Below are 21,478 nucleotides of genomic sequence, written 5' to 3'. Positions count from 1 at the left end.
ATTTCAATAATTATACCCTCTCCCCCGCAAACGAAGATTGGGGGGTATATATAGGAATCACCTTGTCCGTCCGTCTGTCTGTCTGTGCAAACGTGTCAGGTCAATATCTTTCTCACAGAGAAGCATTAGAATCTACTACTTTGCACAAAGATTGCTTATAACCTGAGGGTGTGTCATGACCTTGACCCAAGGTCATATGGGCAGTTCAAGGTTACTGAAAGAAAAATTTCATAATTTATGTCTGTTCCATATCTTCTTATGGATAAACTTGGCGAGTTCCCATTTTACACAAAGATTGTTCATGACCTGAGGATGTCATGACTTTGACCCAAGGTCATTTGGGCAAGTTCAAGGTCACTGAAAGAAAAAGTTCTTAATTCGTGTCCAGTCCACATCTTTCTTATGGATAAACTTGGTGAGTTCCCATTTTACACAAAGATTGCCTATGACCCGAGGATCTGTCATGACCTTGAAGTAAGGTCATTTGGGCAATTTCAAGGTCACTGACAGAAAAAGTTCATAATTCATGTCCGGTCTGTATCTTTCTTATGGAGAATAATGTTGGGAGTTTCCAATTCACACAGATTGCTTATGACCTGAGGGTGTGTCATGATCTTGACCTATAGTCACTGTAGAAAAAATTGATAAATAATGCATCCATACTTTGCAATAGAGAAATACTTGAAAAATTGTCATTTATTTTTTCAATATAATAAAAAAAATGTTATTATAAGTATTGATGTTTTATTAGGCTGCGCCTTAGTTTCATTCATCAAAAAATAAAATGAGCAATTACCGGTAAATGTTTAAACAAATTGTGAACACCTCTTAGATCCACCGAATACTAGTATTAGTGACTTGGCACCTTCTCTGAAAAACCTTGCGGGGGTATTTGTCCATTTTGGACAGTTTTAGTTTTAAATACAATAAATATAAAAAGCAATCCATCCATAAGGAGTTAAATGACAAATAGAGACATGCCTACGTCATAGAATCTGTTCATGCATTACATTTTTATAATCATCAGTACTTGTGTCAATGGAGACTTCTATCCCAAAGGGAACATTTCCACAGGCTTTTACATATTTATTAAGACAGATTTTTAAAAATAAATAAATAAATAAATACTTGTAATCTTGAAACATTGCAAATTGATTCTGAATGCAGGACAAAATAAATCATTCGAACACTTTATCTGCATATTCTTCCACAACAGCGTTTTTGTCTTTCAATACTTTGTTATCTATGAACATATTTTCCTTTGTGGTAAATGTCTTATATCCTGTATGTTTTTATGGTGTTGTTATAGCTATTCTTAATATTTTTTAGGAAGTTCTTTCTTTACACCTAAACAGATAAGGGATAAAAAGTTCCTCTGATTATCAAGCGTGACTGAAGATATTTTCCTCATCATATTTGATATCGATAAACTTGCACCTTGTTACATAAGAAACGCCTTGATAAATTTGCTGTTAAACACGTAAAAATCAATGCATTGAGACTACTAAGTGCACTATTGACTGTGCATACGTTTTGGTCTATATGTTGTATTTTTTTCCCCAGGCTTATATATAGTGTATATTTTTGGGTCTATATGGTGTATATTATTTGGTCTATATGTTATATATTTTTGGGGCCTATGTGTTGAATATTTTTTTGGTTTATATGTTGTATATTTTTTTGTCTTTATTTTGTTTACTATTTTTTATCTATATATTGTATATTTTTGGGTCTATGGTGTATATTTTTGGGGTCTAAATGTTGAATATTTTTTGTTCTATAAGTTTTATATATTTTTTTTTCTATATGTTATATAGTTTTTTATGTGTTTTTTTATTTTTGGTCGATATGTTGTATGGTTTTTTGGGTCTATATTTTGTTTATATTTGTTTATATGTTGTATATTTTTGGTCTATATGTCGTATATTTTTTGGTCTACATGTTGTATATTTTTTGGTCTACATGTTGTATATTTTTAAATTATAATGTTTTACCTTTACAACGAAGTATCAGCTTTTGTATTCGTCGATGAAAATTTTTCGTAAAAAAAGTATCAATGTAGACTTAATTCTGTTGTCTGGATTGTCAAGGAAACATACATTACCACAGGCTTTTACATATTCAGAAAGAATTATTGTGTGTTGAAAATTAATACTCTTGAAATATTTGAATTTGAGGCGGTCTTTTAATGAATTTGAAGGAATCAAATAAAGCAATTTGTTCATAATTTTGTCATATTGTAATTTTTGAATTTACCAGGTGGTAGTAACCACAAAAATTACAATATGACAATTGTCTTATTGTAATTTTTGTATTTACTACCACCCGGTTAATTCAAAAATTACAATATGACAATTTAATTAAAAACAAGTACAAATAAACAAACTTTTATTTTAAATAAACATATCTTTGAATCAAGTACTTTTACTACTTATTAGGTTTGTTACTGTCTACAGAAATTTATCTGGTTGTTTATTAATCTCATATTGGCCTCCGCCTCGTCGTCTAGGAGATTGATCAACCCGATATCTGTATGTCTTTAGACAGTCAGTAACTAACCAAGTAAGTAATTTATTTTCTCGAGGGTCATAGTGTGAAACACATAAACACAAGACAAGGCCTATCAACGCTGGTTTATCAAAGGAGGGGGTGGGGGGACAGACAAAAATAATTGTTAAATAAGAAAAAAACCCATCAAAACTCGGGAGGTGGTAGGATCTTTCTCTACGTTTTCGGAATTATTTTTAATGCAATAAAATGGCACTGATACAGAATCTACAGCAAAACAATATTCTTAACACAGCATGAGCCCCCTTACTACAACGGGCCTGCAAATAGAGATGATCAAGATTATGGAATACAACATATTTTAACTCTCTCAATTTACTTTGTCAGATATTGATTTTCACCTGCCGTACATAGAAATATATATAGCCGACAGTCACGTGTCTTTTAAACCTATGAAACTGCGACGTTTCAATCCGGGGGAAAATCATGCTTAATAGTATGTGCGCTAGATATATCTGGCAACAAATTTTAATTGCGCGAATATGTAAGAACACACAATTGAAAATTTTCAAAATTCAATATACAGCTTTACATTGATGGTTGCATGTTTTATTCATCCGAATAGAGATTAAAGTGATTTGGATTGCGGCTGGCTGATTTAAAACTTGTGCCAATCACAATAATATCACACGTGGTTTGAGAATTTCAGTTTAGTTTAAACTCGTTCAATCAATCCACGATTCCAGTTTAGTTAGGAGGTAATGCAGTTGATTGACACTGTACATGTTCATGTACGTTTACTAGAAGTTTGAGGAAAATAAGCGAGTACATTTTAATACATATATTAGTTGCACGTTCTTACAAATCATGCTCTGTCAAAGAGGTAAAAGAGGCAATATTAACAATTGTTATACAAATTAAAACCAAGAAAGAGGCCATGTGTGGATGGATTAATTTTCATGTTGATTCTATAGTTAAACGTTTCTGCGAGAATATTTCATATTGAAATGGCACAAACTATTGACGTTTTCAGCTGCAGCATATCGGCTAAATGTGTTGATACCACTTACTACAACATAGCCCAAAACTGTTGTCGTTCAAGGTGATAAAGTAAACTGAAACACATATCTATGTGCTTTTTATTATTGTCGAACTTTTAACAGGCATGGATCAGTAGACTTATTTACACGTACAAAACATCAGTATCATTCTTGAAATACTCCTGAACGATTAAGCTAGCTTAATTCGACTGACGAAAAATGCAGATCATGCAGGGGTTTTTTTCCCTAGAAATAAACATTGCACAATTGTTTTAGTCACATATATTTGATTTTCATAATAATTACAAACAAAATAGTAAAACAAAGTATGAAGAATAACCGACAAAAGCAAATGTTACATGTATATATTACATTAACAAGCACTTCACAATCCCCTTTGTCAATGCACACTTGGTTTTCTGTTGATTCTAAATATCCCACAATGGTTTTGCTTTGTCCATCACTTCCATTGACACATCTGTCTTTTCTAAGATTTGAAATAAATTTAAAATTATAAATATATACACAACATTAACAACTTCACATATATATAAAACTGAAATCTTGAACCAACTTTATATTAGAAATCGTGAAAGTGAATGATCATTTTTGCAATATCCAGCACAGGCACCTGACAAATGGTTGTTGTAACACCCCCAACCCTTCTACTGAGGATTTTATTTAGACACAATAACCTAGCAAATATACATGAATTCCTAGTCTATCATACCAATATATCAATCTTTGATATCATTTTCCGTTTTTGTCAAGTTTTAGAGATTGGCCCTTTATGGTATATAAAAATACTAAGGTAAGAAACAAAATCTTGTGAACACACAGGGTGCCCCGCTTCGAGGGAGATTTTCAACATTAATAGAGCATTGTCAATGATTTATGCAAGAGGCAATTATTTTACAAACCTTTTATAGTCAAAACCCGGTCATAATGATTTATTTGTCCTAAATTTATGTTAATTTACCCAATTTCCTTTCGCTGGCAATCTTATTGTTGGTCTTGGAAAACATCCAAGGAGTTCCGTTTAGGTATCTCTAGATTTTTCATAACGCTAAACAAAGTAGTACTTGATGACTTCCTGTTTGGCAGACAGTGGAAGGAATTCTGGTAAATAATCCCAAACTTAGGACAAATAAATCATTTTGACCTGGTGTGACTATAAAAGGTTTCTAAAACATATCCCTGAACTATAATACACTAAGAATTTATGTATATTTGCTAAGTTATCGTGTCTTAAAAAATTCTCAGTAGGAGGGAGGGGGGGGGGTTACCCCAACCATACGCAAGGTGCCCGATATCCAGCGTCCCTTGTATACAACATTAAAGAGAATATAAACATACCAGAGTGTAATGAAAATGGCAATGGGTCACCCATTTTAGGTCTCGACAATCCTCCTTTTGTGGACTCGTCAATAACCAATGTTTTTCTAAATCTCGTTGGGCTGGGTGAGTTGACAGGAGTCAGGTCTTCGCCAATCGAATGAGCGTACGACATCCGCGTGTGATAAGACGGAGGGCGCATGTCACTCAATGGTCTCCCACTTCCGTAAAATACATCATCATCAGTGGCAAGTACCATTGGCATTGGACGCGGTTCAACGTCCGGCAGTGCAACCTCGCTTAGGATGCTAGTTCTGCGCATTTGTGATTCTCCTGATTTGGACTCGCGGAAATCAGAAATGCTGCTGAGTCGGCGGAAAGCCTTCAGTTGCACATTATCGTTTACTTCTTTGTAATCGTGTGGGGGAACCCCGATCTCCAAGTCGTCTGCTTCGTACAAATCGTTAAGAATGACATCTTCCTGAAGCTCATCTAGTAGATCTCTCTGAGAGCTATACTCTGTGCTACAATGTAACGTGAAACGTTTGTTTTCATAATTCTTTTAATAATTTATTTTAACATTGAAACTTATTGTAAAAAATCTCTTTTGTTGAAAAAGATATGATTAGAATTGAAACTTTATAAATAGTTTAGCATACTTGGTTTTATGTTTCCTCCATATGAATATTCCCACACCAATTCCAACAAGTGCTTCTGCACCGAATAAAATAAGAACAAATTCCCAAATCTCTAGCATATTGCTATACATCTCATGAATTGGAAGTTCCCAACTGAATATAAAATTTGTAAATGATTCTAAGATACTAGATGCATGCATGGTACTAAAAATTGAGAGTATACGTTATATTCGTAGATGATACGTTAAAAATCACAGTCGCTAATTTACAAGACAGCATTTTGTTTTTAAAAAATATCCAATTAAAACAAATAGAAAATAAAATTTAAAAAAGAAGTGAATTTTACACAAGATTTTAAAACAAACCCATACAATTCTAGAGCTCAGTAGACAAAAAAAGACAATACCTTGTCTCAGAAAATGTCCATGTTAGAATGCCGAGGTTTGTTTTAATCCTGTCACACGAATCTATGGACCCTGGCAAAGTTCTTTTTAGTATTGATAATTCTTATCGATGCTAAGTGCTTGTTTATGTCGCAAGGTACGACAATTTATTTAAATTTTAAATTTACACAGCTATTAAAGTCTTCTTATAAAACGCTTTGAAAGGGATAGGTATAGATTTTACCATCGATCAAATTCATTTTTTCCCCAATTTTTTTAGTTTAGATACTTGGACAACCAGCTTTGAGTCAGGTCATCCAATTATTGAAGTACAATGTTTGAACACGTATCCGAACTATTGCAAAAAATTTGAATTGGTTACATTTTCATTTTTTGTAATGGTCTAATTAAATACCAATGCTGTTGTTGACATGAATATTAAAATACATTTATAACGTTAAATTAGAAATGAAAATATTAATTATACTATTTTCTACAAAAAAGGCAACGGCTTTGCATGCTAACCAACGATTTGTGTATGCAATAAAACGAAAAAGATTAACTATGACCTACAGACAACTTTTAAAATTTGTCTCAAATCTAAAGACAACTGTCTTTTAAAATTGCTTTTTTTTTCTTATCTACATTCTAATCTACAAGGCAGAAAACTATTGGAATGATAACTATGGAATGTCCTCAAGCGATCAGAACTTGGGATTTGTTTGTTTATCAATCAGGAGGTTGTGTCAATCTAGACCATAATGCACACGAACCCAGTGCAGTATGACAAAACCTCTCTTTCTCTCCCGTAGTTCCATATCTAACACTGTTGTTACAATGATCCTTTTGTCGTTATATTCTCTGTTTATTGTTGGTGTTGATGCATTCATTCCTAATGCCTTTACGCCGTATATCACTGACAAGGATTACACTCACCAAGATCTGACGGAACGCGGTATTTTGTTGGCGGTTGCTGAGTATTTCGAGAGTAAAGCCGCCCCTGGACAATCCGCCCCACCCCAGGCTGGATCTCTGACGGGGATAGTAAATATAACAGCACGGAAACTGTTTGACACTTACTATGGGTGTAAGTATAAAACTGGGGAAATCGATGTATTCCAAGACAAAGATGACACGGCAGATTTAATTTATACTTGTAGAAAAAGTCTCTCATTTTCTCACAATGCAGTGCGTTTTTCAAGAGGATAGAACCACAGAGTACAATACTAATCTAATGAACATGTTTTTACATGTACTTCAAAGTCAATTTTTATGTCTGATTTTATATTTTTATTCAAGCTTACGTTCCAGAGAAGAAGTTTCAATCTGCCATTGATGATATTGTCAATCACAACTCTCGAGTGGACCGAGATCACCCAAGAGAGGCTGCCTGGCATTTCAATGGCGAACAAATCAGCCAAGGTTTTGCATTTCTCTCGGTTTTAGACGGTTGAAGTATATTTTAGCTATTTCAGTTTTATGGATTTTCCAAATAAGCAACAAAATATACGGAATTGGTGTTTGTATTTTAAATCTACTTGATACCATTATCTTGCCTATTCATTGGTATATTCAGTAAGTTAATAACATTTGAGTATAATAAAAATCAACTATTTTTGAAGTAAAACTCATTTGTTTTAAAAGGGAATGATATTTTATTGAACCTACGATCGTCAGCTTTTGACGCCTTAAATGTCTCGCAACCAAATTATGCCACGGCTCGTAATATGATTGGACAATACTTGCATGTTCTTCAAGATTTCTATAGCAACACGAACTGGAAGAATATTAACACATCGACTTACTACAGTGATTTAGGTATGAAGATTCAAAATTTGTTCTCAAATGATAAATAAACAATTCATTAAGATTTCTGCGTACTCAGTGTTTGACACGCTATATTTTCTCACATCAGGCGTTCCTGGCAAATCACTACTTCCTATAGCAGCCTCATCTGAGGAAACCTGTAAAAACTGTGGGTTCGTACAATATCAACCTCTTTTACTGTTAAAACAAAAACAAAACAAAACCAAAAACAAAACAAAACCAAAAAACAACAACAAACAAACAAACAAACCAAAAGATAGATCCAAAGTGCTATGTTGAACCACTAGGTGTTTTGCTTTAATTGGAATCCGTAACGCTTAGTTATCAATCTATGCTATATTTAAATCTGCCATGTATTTCATTATGTATTATATGTATCAAAATAAATACAAATCACTCCATTGCTGTCGTATTACGATCTTATTTTCACAGAGCTTTGCTTCCTTGTTTGTTTGATCAGCCGGTGTTGCCCAACAACAACAAACTGACCAGCGGATACAGGAGTGGACAAGATATCGTTAAACCGTCACGTATGTCACCTTCTACTAATATTCTTATCTAACTTAGTACAGTTTATGTGTAATCAAAAATTCAAAATGATCTGATACATGTATGCTTTATTAAGATCAAGGACCTTCTGGTCATGTGAGGTTTTACCAATCAATAAAACAAATCATGTAAATATAAGGAATAAATGTCAGATTTTTTTTATTTTATGATGATGATGCGTGATAATTTTATGCATAAACGCCTTATGCAAACTATCACGCGAGCCAATTGCTTGATCACATCAAAAAACCCAAAAAATTAGAAGTTATTCCTTAAGTATTGTTAGCATTCACTCATTGTTAGATAGTCACTCTCACTCGTTACATATCATACTAGATAAATATTAACTCCAGTGTGCATTGCTCTCTTTCCATCGTAACACCAATGTTAAGTTTTTCTTCTGCCCCAGTATCACTGACCGTCTTAAAAATAACCCTTGTGAAATTGCTGCAAACCCTAACTCCCAAGTCTCAAAGGGTTGAGATTGTAAAATTAAATTAAGGCTTCTAATAGTGTTATGTTTTCTTTTTAGTGGCCAATTACATATGTTAATATATGTTTAGAAAGAAAAGTTTTACAAGCATGTCGTACAATTTCCACATTTAACACATTCAAGCACAGAACTGAAGATCAATAGAAGCTGCAATTTTTTACAGTATGATCGAAATTAAAAAAAAAAATATTTGCAGGACCAACAACAGATCCACAAGGAAAATGCAGTCATGGCGGGAAACTTGACACTAGTGCCACTACATCTGCTGCTGTGGGGGGAATAAACAAAGAAACAACGACAGCGGCCTACTCACCTCTCTCTATTGATCACAATGTAGTTTCAGACCTTGCCATTCAACATACGAAATATTTCTTCTCTGGCAAAAGTAAAATAAATCTGTATTGAGAAGTAAATTGAAATTTCTTGTCACTTTTGAGGCTTTATCTAGAATAAGTAAATAATATGAAGAGGACATTTTCACTCTAGCTTTCAAAACGTTTTACGACATACCGTTTGGTTTTTCCTGTCGTAGGTTCTCTCCAAATAAAGAACTTTTACTGGATACATATACTAACGTATAGTTTATTTATTTTCAAAATAGCTTATGGATTGAGAGCTGTGTTTGGGGATAGTAAATTTGAAAATCTTCTACAGCTTCACGCTGGAATATCTCTCTGCTTTGTTATTGATACCAGTGTTTCTACAGAAAGGGACGCAATCAAACAAGAAATTCAGAAACTGGTATCCTCTGGAAGTAATCCATACAACTATATATTGGTGTACACAAATCAAGGTAAGGGTGACAGATAATGTTTGAATTTTGAAATTTTATTATCAAATTAAATAATTAATTTAATTCAATTTTTATTTTTTTTTCGATATCTGATAATGAGGATTCGTTCCTCTTAAACAAGTACTTCGTATTTGTTTATGAACACTTTCGATATGAAATGTTTAAATGTGTAATGTTTTTTAGGATATATATATATATATATATATATATATATATATATATATATATATATATATATATATATATATATATATATATATATATATATATCTTATAGATATCGTAGTCTGAAAATACTTCTTAAGAGCCAATGTTTCTATTTACAAATTTTTAAATAATAAAAAAAAATATATAAGTTTTTTATCCTTTCTTAATTTTAATTTTTTCATGAATACTGTAATTGATATTTTCTTTGGGTATATTTCTTCTACAAATTCAGGTCAAAGTACGCCGACGGTTATAACAAAAACCAATGGTAATGATATAATATCTGCCTTCAGTTCCATTAACATACCAACGAACCATTCCTGTACCTACTCCGTATCAGGGACAGAAGCAGGTATTGTAATCAGTGTAGTCGTGTAGTGGACATACACATGATACATGGTGGATTTGTATTTTTAAAATGTGTTACCATTACAATATTAACATGTTCATGTGTATAGATTATTTCTTTCCATCACGATAAAACGGAAATCAATTTAACTGGAAATAAGTAAGAATTAATTTTCAAAGGCCCGTAGGAATCAATTTCATGGGGGGGGGGGGGGCACTATCAAGAAAAAAATAAGATCATCATTATAAAGTCTTCGTTGTTATTGAGGGGGCACAGTCATAAAGTGGTTATGTTTTCTATAGTATACTGTATATCGGCACAATTATAGTGGCCCCCAGGTTCCTGTGACCATGTTTCAGATCTATAAAAAACAAAATAATATACCGGTATAGATACAAAGCATAAAATTGGCCGTAAACTTTCATGTGTAGATCATGATACCTGATAACTATGTCACGTGAGGATGCCGATGATTTCTGCAGATAATACAGTGTGATAATGGTCTTAATATTAAATGTTTAGTGTTCGAAAAAATTATTATTGCATCAATAGCATCTGTAGTAAATTCAAAACAAATCTTTTCAATTGTTTAACTTCTTTCTTATCTGGAAACCCGTATTGGTTTTTCCTTTATACATTACACTCTCATTCTGGGGAGCATTTCTTTTAAAAACTTTTTTTTAATAAAATAACAAATTAATAAACTGGTAAAAAATGTATAAAAAAAAAAAAAAAAAAAAAAAAAAAAAAAAAAAAAACCTTTAAAAACATTAATAACAATCATTAAAGCTATACACGCTATAATTTGTGTTTATTATTTATTTTGTCTACCAAATAAAATTACCAAAATGTTGTGAATTATACAATTGAAATCGAACGCATTACAAATATGTCAAATTATAATTATTTATTTCCCAACTAGGAAAGAATGCCTCTATTTGAATTAATGTATCAGGTGACACTGTCGCAACTTTTAGATTCATAAAAAATGGCGTCGAGAAAACGAGGTAGGCTTTTGGTTTACAATTAACTTGGACATGAATGGCAAACGTCTTACTCATAATGAGTTATCTTTTAAAGCTACCGGTATCTTTGTTTTCATAATCGTGTTCAAAATGCAGCGTGCCTCTTTTTCTATGATTTCCCGCGGACATGTGTTAAGATTGTTTACACACTTTCCTCATTAACCATTCATCGATACAAATATTTATTGGCACAAACACAATTACAATAATTGGCTAAGACCCATTGAACATCACAAGATAATGTTTACATAATTTTATGTAGTAATAAGTAGATTTAAGATTTTATTAAAACCAAGAGACATACATCTCATAGGTATAAATATATTATACATATAGTTCACACTAGAACATTTCATATGAGCAAGATATAAAGTACATGTATAATATTAAGTATAAATAAATAAATAAAAAAAATTGTAAATCCAACAGTTCATTCACGAAAAGGCATCAATTCTTAATTGCAGATTTTGCTTAATTGCATTGTTATTACAAGGGCGTATTTAGTAAAATTTTGTGGAAAGTATTATTTTTTATTCTTCAATATGTTTTCTCAAATCATTTAAAATTCGGGGGTTTTAGCGTGTATAACTTAAAGAAATAATATAAAACAAATTTTTTATTCATGACTTTCTTGCAAGCTATCAATAAGGAATTATTCTATCGAATAAGTAAGAAATGACACCCCCTTTCCCCTTCTGCACTTTCTAACAAAACCACAAATAGATCGGCTGCTGCTTCAGCCTATTAAAAAAATCTTTTTCTTCGTTAAAAAGCCTGGTTATATTTAATTTTTTAGCGGTTACAGCGGCAGAATATGGATCCAAAATCTATGTATTCAGTGACGCTACACCGAAGAATGATATAACAATAAGATACATACAAGCCATGGCTACAGAGAAAGACTTAAGGATATCATTTCTTCTCACTGGACAATGTAAACAGAAACGCTCCACAAGTAAGTAATTAAAATTGTACTTGTTATGATTTAAAGCAAGTTGTTACTTATATTAAAATAAACATATTTTTTAGATGACTGAGCCGACGGCCCAAGTGACTTTTCTGATCAAAATTTATCCGTTGTCGTCGTCGCTGTAAACTTTTCACATTTTCAACTTCTTCTCAAGAGCCACTGCGCCAATTTAAACCAAATTTGCTACTAAGCATCCGTTATAAAGGGATTCAGGTTTGTTCAATTGAATGGTCACGTTCTCTTTCAAGGGGAAAATTTAATTTTAGTGAAAATGGCATATTTCGAAGACTCTTCTCAAGAACAACTGCACAAGAAATGATGAAACTTTTGTGAAAGCTTCTATATACAATCATATTCAAATCATGACCCCTGGGGGTAGGGTGGGGTCACAATGGACGGGTAAAGGTTTAAATAAGAATACCTAGGAAAACTCTTTAAAAATCTTCTTGTGAAGGACAGCAAAGCTATGGTAAGTCATATTTTAAAGGAAGCATCATCAGGTAGTGATGATTCAAATCTGTTCAAATAATGACCCTTGAGAGTAGGTTGGGGTCTCAACAGGATATCAAAGTTATACATAGAAATATATAGGAAATATCTTAAAAACATTTTCTGGTGACCTGCAAGGCCATGATCAGTCATATTCATACAGAAATATCCTCAGGTAACGTAGATTCATTTTTTTTAAATCATGACCCCTAGGGGTAGGATGGGACCAAAACAGGGGATAAAAGTTATACATAGAAGTTAATAGAATATATCTTAAAAATCATCTTTTGATAATGTGCAAAGCCATGATTAGTCATATTAATAAAGATGAATCCTCAGGTAGTGTACATTTAAAATTGTTCAAATCATGACCCTAGAGTTCGAGTGGGGCCACATCAGGGGATCAAAGTTATAATATGAATATTTAGGGAAAATCTTTAAAATCTTCTCAAGAAAAGCAAAGCAATTATAAGTCATTTTAATAAAGAAACATTCTTAGGTAGATTCAAGTTTGTGAAAATCATGACTCCTGGGAGTAGGATCGGGCCACAACAGGAGATCAAAGTTGTACATAGGAATATATATAAAAACCTTTGAAACTCATTTTCTCAAGAACAAAGTCGTGATAAGTCATATTAATACAGAACCATCCTCAGGAAGTGTAGATTAAAGTTTGTTCAAATCATGACCTCTGACGGTACATGTAAGGTGGGGCCACATTAGACAATCAAAAAATCAAAATCTTTAAAATTCATCTCAAGAACAGCAAGGTCATATTAATCGTATTAAATGTAAGCAATTTTGTTTAAATAATCATCCCATGTGAGAAGGTCGGGACTACTTAAACTTTTCAGTACTGAACTGAATTCTTCTTTTCTCCAACCAATGCGCTCAAATGAGCGATGTGACCCAAGGGCTCCTTGTTTTGTAAATACACTTATCAATTAAAGAGGCATAGATACAGATTTGTTTACAGACTTCAAAATGGTTAATAGAATTTCATGACTTTTATGTCGCGAGAGCATTTCACACCGACAAAAGATGTGTTTAAAAAACTTTTTTTTAAATCTGAAACTTAAGAAAACTACGAATTTTGGGCTTGTTTGTTTGTCATACATCATTGTCCTTTCCAAAACTTAAATTTATCATTAAACAATTGGAAAAATCTATGTTGGATTCGTAAAAGATATTAAAACTATTCTAGTCATCAATAAAAGTCGAAATAGAAATGTAAGAAAGCAGAACCTACGTGCCAGTGTTGTCATTTCGTGTTCAGTGATGTGTACAAATCGAACACACCTTCTAAAAAATAAACATAAACAATAATAGTGCTCGAGCCCATTTTTGCGAACACAGATGTTTGGTGTAAGGTAATGAAAGATACCGTTGTCGTTGACTATACAGAATTGCCATTTTGGTTCAATTCATTAAAGTGAAGTTTTTTTTTATTACAAAATAGAAAATGAACAAATTGGCACTGTAAGTTTGTCTCTGCACCTATAAACACATATGGTCAGAGACAATACTTTTTGTAACCTTTTGTTTGATTGATACTTTCTGCATTCATGACTCTTAATGCTTTAAGGTACAATGTATTGTTATTGATGGTTTAGCTTTATTCATAACACTGTGAACATACGTCTTCTACGTAAATGTTTATTGCAGACAAATGGTCTTTTCTTTTTAAAACCAAAAGAGAAGAACAAAAACAATTACACTTCACACACCAGTTTCTAGTTCCGAGTGGGAGTAATTGGATTAGGTCAACAAGTCCTATAACAGGTGCGTTCTATTTTCCAAAATAGTGGAATACATTAATACCTGTCTTTATATGTAAACAGGAAATTAATATTGTGAAAATTTTCTTTTGTTGATAGGAAAAAAGGTTTTATTGTCAGTGAGAATTAATGATCCAGATGCTATAATATCACTGGATTCCATCAGAATTGGCAACCTCAAACAGGCACTACATAAACTTAAAAGAGGTCGCATGTCTGGAGTATATTCTACATTTATATCAGACTTCCCAAAAGTAAGCGTATTTCAATCCAATTCCTTCTCTTGAGTTTTGAAAAAAGATAAGCTGCCAAGGAAACTTATTGCTAATTTTGCTATATTAATGAAAAGCTTTCTGATTCACAGATCCAAGGCTTAGACGTCTTCGTTCAGGGGATGACCAAAGATGGACTAATTTTTCAAAATAAATCACAGGAAATATAATTTAATTTGATAAACTGCTTTGTCATTCTGAATAATATTCCGTCCAACAGAATGATTTATTCCACTTCATTCAAGAATAGACATTGTATATTTTATATGACCACTTACAAGGAGGATGAAAAATTTTGTTCTTATTATTTATGATGCTTTCTATTTATAAATAAAATTTGCAATTCCAGTCATTTCGATGATGTTCTTTCGCAAGACTTGGAGAGACGTAACTTTTCAAATCCCAAAATCTTCATAGATGTTAAGAGATAAATACTGCACAAGTCACATACTAATGTAAAGTGTTAATTGGATCCATTCAATCATTATTCAAGGTCTCTTGCCTGAAATTGAACGAATATTGGACGTAATTAAATATGGTGATAACGAACAAGCTCAAAAGTTTATTGAAAAAATACAGATCGGGTGCAGAGCAAACACGGACCTCTAAAACATCAGAGGTGGGATCAGGTGCTATGGAGGAGTTAGCATCCTCTGCCGACCGGTCACATCCGCCGTGTGAAGAAGATCTTAAGATTTGCAAAATCATTTTCTGGCGCAATCTTATGTACGATGTAAATTACATAACAGGAATTTATTTACATCTGATTATTTTAAACTGAGATTAGTGTTGAAGTGAGGCGTGTCTTTTCAAGGATCATATTAAGATGTATATATTCTTAAACTGATAATTACTGACGAAAGGCATACAGCATAACATGTCGACATTCATCAAGAAACCTAATTTACATCTTCCAAACTATACATGCCTGAAGTCATTAATGATTATTGTGTCGCTGTTCTTAAGAGAACAGTCGTGTCGTTTTGTGATATTTATTATTTGAACGGCTGTCTAAAATAAGGTATGTACAAAATGTCTCCACACATTTTTCAGCCATATCTGTATAGGTAGCTGCTCAGTGTATGATGGTGATACACATGTCAATATCGTCATCAGGACGGATTACTTATTTTGAATAATGTACTTGTACCAACAATTATGCTAAGAATGAAATAACATTTCTTTTAAAATCGGTTTTTAACATGCGATTTGTTTTTATATATTGGAGGGTTTTTGTTACTGTTGATGTACAAGAGACTTTTCATGCCAAGATTTCTGTTAGCTTATCAATACCTATATTTATACTCTGAACATTTCCAATGCAATAGGATAATGCATGGTAGTGAAGCTAAAAATATCAAATTTAACAATACAAATTGAGAGCAGAGCAAACAAGGGCCCTGAAAACGTAAAAAAATGGATCAGGTGCCAAGGATCAAAGTATATGGGTCGCCCATGTGGCGCAGTGGTTAGAGCGTATGCTCTAGAGTCGCGGAGTAAGGAGTTGATCCTTATGTCGCGGGTTCAAATCCCACTGCGGGACGTGGAGACCGGTCCTTCGGATGAGACCGTATAAACCGAGGTCCCGTGTCACAGTAGGTGCTGGCACGATAAAGATCCCTATCTACTCAATAGCCCTGAGTGCCGAGTATAGGTCAAAATTTGTAGCCCTCCACCGGCAAGTGGTGGCGTCTCCATATAAGTGAAATATTCTCGAGAGGGACGTTAAACAACAATCAATCAATCAAGGAGTATGTATTCCTTGTCGACAGATCATACCGACCTTGAGTCCTTTGTCTTGATCTTATAAACGGAGTACTTCTAGCCAAATCAGTCAACATTCAAGTAACGACAGGTTATATTTGCAAATAATTTCATTGTAATGACTGAAATTGGAGAAGGGATGAATTTGAACGACAATGTTAATAACCTTGTAACATCAATATCTTTGATAGTAGTCTGCCTCAGTTTAGAAGTTGAATCGTACGCAGAACATGCATGCTCTTGTGTATCGCACCAACTAAGAGACATTCATGCATGACATTCTTAAGAGACTACCCTACCTATAATGTATTCGTAAACTTCATAAAAATCCCTACAATCAAATATCTATTGCCGGGTCAAGCAAATGCTCTACCGAGTCCCTATTTTTACTCCTTACAAAAATATGTTGTAAAGATAAACTTCAGACGTACTGTGGTATAGCATGCTCTAGAAGTGTATCAGATGGGGATTCTCAAAAAACTCCTTAAAAATGGGCTTTTTTTTTTTTTAATTTTATCATAGATAACTGCTTCTTCAATATAAATGGAACTCAAAAATTTTCACATCTAGTGATTTGTCTTCAACAAAATTACTTTGTTAAAAATCACACTGTTTCTACACACAAGCAGGATGAAGTTGATATTAAAAGGATGCTGCTGGAGTTCCTCCTTGACAACATTTATGTAGTCTTTGGAGACCAGGTCTTCCAACAAAATGTTGGAATTTTGTTAGGCACTAATTGTGCTCCTTTATTAGCCGACCTGTTTTTATATTCCTATGAAGCAGAATTTATTCAAAAATTTCTACTTGAGAAAAAGAAAACACTTGCTGTGGCCTTCAACTCGACATTCAGATGTATTGACTCACGGCGGGTGTGACCGGTCAACAGGGGATGCTTTTTCCTCCTATGCACCTGATCTCACCTCTGGAATTTGGAGGGGTCCGTGTTGAATGCCCTGTACACATTTTTAATTTATCAATGAATGATAGTTATTTCAATTTATATGTCGACTCGATATATTAAGCATCCCCTGTTGACCGGTCACAACTGCCGTGTGCCCTATGTATTGGTCATGTAGACGGAATTTTACGCAGTCAAATTCAGTATAAAACAAAGGCCCAACAATTGGTATGAAGTGTTTGACAAATGAGATGACTTCAGCTTTTTCATCATCAACTTTCCCTATTTATTCAGTAATATACCGTTCTGCCCTGCACATAGGGTTTATGTCTCCCAATGCATTCGAGCATGCTCCGAGTCCAATCAATTTTTAAACGGAGGCAGACTACTGACAGATAAGTTGATGTTACAAAGATTTGAACAACCTCGTTTATTTATAGTCAGCATTTCGTAAATTCTATGGTCGTTATAATGACTTAGCAAATATAGCCGATCATTGGGTCGTACATTTTTTTCGTATTTTTTATACCAACTGTTAAGCCTTTGTTTTAATACTAAATTTGACTACGGCTACGGAATATTTCGTCTACCCGATCAATACTTAGTGCTCAAGGCGGGTGTGAATGGTCGACAAGGAATGATTACTCCTCCCAGGCACTGATTCCACCTCTGGAATTTCCGGGGGTCCGTGTTCTGAGATTTGAGTTGGAAATAAGGAATCAAAGTGTGAGTGAAAATGAATATTGCTGATTGATAAAATGCCGTAGATATACATGTATCTGAATATTGAATTGAAGGCAACATCAAGAACATGCTAGAGAGAGTCAGTTATACTTGTTCAAAATAGAATTTTATATACTTACGAATAATTTTGCATCTTTATTAGATACACTGAAATGCATCCAGAAGATTTTCATAATTAAATTCAAGAATCTTTCTATATTTTCTATTTCTAAAGTTAGCGTGCATAATTATTATGAATTATGATAAAATTGAAACAAACTGCAGGATTCTAGTAGTATTATGTTAAAATATATACAGAACAATTTATTAAAGGTTATAAATATGGTTTTAGGTCTATATGCATACTTCTTTTCAAAAATACCGATGCAATGTCAGTGTTTACCAACTCTAGAGAGGGACGTTAAATTATGATGAATTAATGACTATTTATTCAGGCTAAAAGATGTGTGTATGGGTTATTTGATTTTGTAAACTTAAATTTCACTATTGAACTGCCCCCCGGAACTATACGAAGTGTTCAACATTCAATGGAAATGAACCAGTCTAATAAGCATTATATCCCCATTTTATACTTAAAGCATATTCTTAAAAACGACTGATTAATTAAAAGCTTTCAAAGCATGACAGGAAAATGCATATTTGTGCATTTTTAATTTCAACTCACGAAAGAGCCGGAAAACTGGTTTTAAAAAATAAAGCAAATAAATAAAACCGGTGTTCATTTAAACGTCTTTCAAAACAATCACACTGAGATAGGACTTAGTAAATATTATTGTTATACCTTTAAAAATGGGTTCCTTGTAAATCTATACTCAAAACGTCCAACATTTTCAATGTTTTACTGAGCGGTCATAAACATTTCGATGTTTGACCGCAGAGTGAGATTTTGGGCATGTCGATGAGATATTGCACCGCTTACGTCACACTGTGGCCTGGGTGGGATCTGCTTCTTCTAATTTACATTCGCTGGAGTTCGACAGTGACAAAATTGACCGATTTTTACCGCAGTGCGGGCAAAGGAAATATACATCTTGGAAACCAGCACGATACATGTTTGTCAAAAATAAATAAATAAAAGGTATAACAAAACATTTATTGACTGTCTTCTCGGCAAAATGCGTTTTGTCGATCCCTCGAACTAAACTGTTTGCCTGAGGCCGTCAGGCCGAAGGCAATCAGTTTGGTTCTTGGATCCGACAAAACGCATGTTGCCTTCGAACCCTTTCAATAAATGTATATTACTAACACCTATATAAGTGCATAGACGCGAACAGCTGACGGTACTCTAGGATATCTAATGATATTCACAATATCAAAGAGTATGTTAGAATCATGTGGAACATCTCTCTGCTTATCAACAAACTGAACAATAACATGGTGAATGATTGTTCAGTTTATCAGAGTGTTTATAGAATTAAACATATTATTTGATAGAGCAAATGTTCACCAAAAACATTCTTATAGGTGAGGTAAGAGAAACTCTCCTAAAACATATTTCCGATTGGTTCCACCTGATTGCGATCACCCTGAGAAAATATGGTTCAAGTAAATGATATAAAATACTGGTATTTTCTTTTCAGATAAGGAAAAAAGATGCTTAATTCAAAATACTTGCCTATATTTGCTTTATATATTCTTTACAACCTCGTAAATGTGAGCTCAGCACCATTAGCAGAGACAAGAGGTTCTATTGTACCTATTCGGGTGGAGGAGAAAGATGGCAAATTGGATCTTACTCTGGATGTACGCCTAAATGTAAAGGAGGATAACTCTACCCCTTCTCCTGTGCCAAACTTAAATGGCATCAATCTTAAACTTCTGTGTACCTATGTGAAAAATTTGTAAGTGGTGGAAAATGATTTTTCCCAGTTCTCAAATAGAAACATATTGACATAATTTCATATTTTACATTTTCATAAGTCTTAAGCGTTTATAAAATACTCTTAATATTATAGCTGCAGAACTGTAGCTCGATCTCTGCTTGAGAAAATTCGGACAAATAAAGCAGAGAACTACATATCTAAGTGTTGTTAAATATATGGTTAGTTATCGGATACTGTTCTTAAAGCAGGGGAAAGCATAAACTACAAGAAATAATACCCAAAGTGAGCGACAAAAATCGAAGTTTTTTTTAATTTTACATCGCTTGGATCTGTAGCTCTCTGCTTTACCTGTCCGAATTTTCTCAAGCACAGAGCAACAGTTCTGCAGCTATTAATATTAATACTAACTAAGGTATAAACGCTTATAACGCAGTGCCAGGAACGGACGATTTTGCTTCGCTATAAACGTAATTCTTAATATCAATATGATTCAAAACCACGGGCAATAAAAACCACTTCGCTGAAAAGGTCACTTCATTATAAAAGTTTACCTTAAAAGCGTGTTTTACTGTATGACTAAGTAGAGTTGTTTGTTAACACAACCATGTTAAAGAGTAACACATTTGAATTATTAGAATATATCAATTTTATTGCAGATGTCAAAACCAGTATGACAGCTGGGGAAAGAGAAGATAAGAATTCCTGCTATTTGTTGCCTCGAATGTTACTGTTGTTATTATGTAATTGCCTTAATACACCATTAAATATGAAAACTCTGACTTTCAAATTAATAATATCTCACCCACAGGATGGATATTGACAGGCTATGTCACGGTGTGCCATTAATGAAACATTGCTTAAAGCTAAAATACTGTCCAAAACGGCAGATGTGTGTTTATTAATAACAATTTAGTCCCCCGCTATCGGTGTCTTATTGGTTGGGATGCAGTTATTTATGGCATAATGTAACTGTCTTGTTTGTGTGCCCTGTCTTGTCTGTGCATCATATAAAAAAATATATAATTTATTGAATTAATTATAAAAACCTAAAGTCTCCTCCGGTTTCACCGGTAGGGGACTAATAACAGTTATGGTAAAGCTTAAAGCTTCTCAAAACAGCTTCAAACCTCAAGATCAAGAGGTCAAATATCATAATACAATCTGAAAAGTCGTATCACAAGTAATAGACATGTGAAAAAGTATGAAAGCCTTGTCTCTTCTAGAGCAAAAGTTATGGCCAAAGTGAAAAGTTTCGATAAGTAGGTCAAGAAGTCGAGCATGATGTACCTTTCTGAAAAGTGTTGTCATGGATATTTTACACGTAAAATTATGAAAGCCCCATTTTGTCTCATTCAACAGTTATTACATATGTTCAATTAATGTTAAAAGACTGTAGGTCAAACTTTAAAGTAAAGGTCATGAGGTCAAAAAACAGAAAACATTCGGAAAGGTCTTGAAACAGGTCACATCACACATCAAATATAAATGCCCTATCTTCTCTCAGTAGACGTACATTTTTTCCAGTGGGATTAATTTACGCTATGTACGCGGACACATAATTTCCGCGGACCTAGAGTGTTTTAATACACA

At 33.4% G+C, this 21,478-nt stretch overlaps 2 protein-coding genes and 1 long non-coding RNA gene across 3 annotated transcripts; 2 read left to right on the top strand and 1 right to left on the bottom strand.

Annotated features, from left to right (window-relative positions):
* Positions 1-3,661: 3,661 nt before the first annotated feature.
* On the bottom strand, positions 3,662-5,670 carry LOC133191431 (uncharacterized). Its single transcript, XM_061327188.1, has 3 exons — positions 5,543-5,670; positions 4,905-5,407; positions 3,662-4,035 (listed from the first exon to the last, which is right to left on the bottom strand). The coding sequence occupies exons 1-3, from the start codon at positions 5,650-5,652 to the stop codon at positions 3,977-3,979; spliced, it is 672 nt and encodes a 223-aa protein (XP_061183172.1). The 5' UTR covers positions 5,653-5,670; the 3' UTR covers positions 3,662-3,976.
* Positions 5,671-6,618: 948 nt separating this feature from the next.
* Positions 6,619-14,970, top strand: LOC133191157 (von Willebrand factor A domain-containing protein 7-like). Its single transcript, XM_061326866.1, has 12 exons — positions 6,619-6,991; positions 7,204-7,326; positions 7,549-7,722; positions 7,820-7,883; positions 8,164-8,261; positions 8,970-9,158; positions 9,375-9,566; positions 10,006-10,125; positions 11,944-12,102; positions 14,272-14,388; positions 14,484-14,638; positions 14,749-14,970. The coding sequence occupies exons 1-12, from the start codon at positions 6,688-6,690 to the stop codon at positions 14,824-14,826; spliced, it is 1,773 nt and encodes a 590-aa protein (XP_061182850.1). The 5' UTR covers positions 6,619-6,687; the 3' UTR covers positions 14,827-14,970.
* Positions 14,971-15,493: 523 nt separating this feature from the next.
* Positions 15,494-20,667, top strand: LOC133191158 (uncharacterized). The gene is made up of 3 exons (XR_009721664.1): positions 15,494-15,677; positions 19,646-19,906; positions 20,545-20,667. It is a non-coding gene; the product is annotated as an uncharacterized LOC133191158 (long non-coding RNA).
* The last annotated feature ends 811 nt before the right edge of the window (positions 20,668-21,478 follow it).

The sequence above is a fragment of the Saccostrea echinata genome, unplaced genomic scaffold, assembly GCF_033153115.1.
Source record: "Saccostrea echinata isolate AGI-Se365-2 ecotype Australia unplaced genomic scaffold, CSIRO_AGI_Sech_v1 ptg000023l, whole genome shotgun sequence".
NCBI classification, from domain to species: domain Eukaryota; kingdom Metazoa; phylum Mollusca; class Bivalvia; order Ostreida; family Ostreidae; genus Saccostrea; species Saccostrea echinata.
Note: the sequence above shows the minus strand (reverse complement) of the source record. Positions and strands in the feature narration are given on the sequence as shown.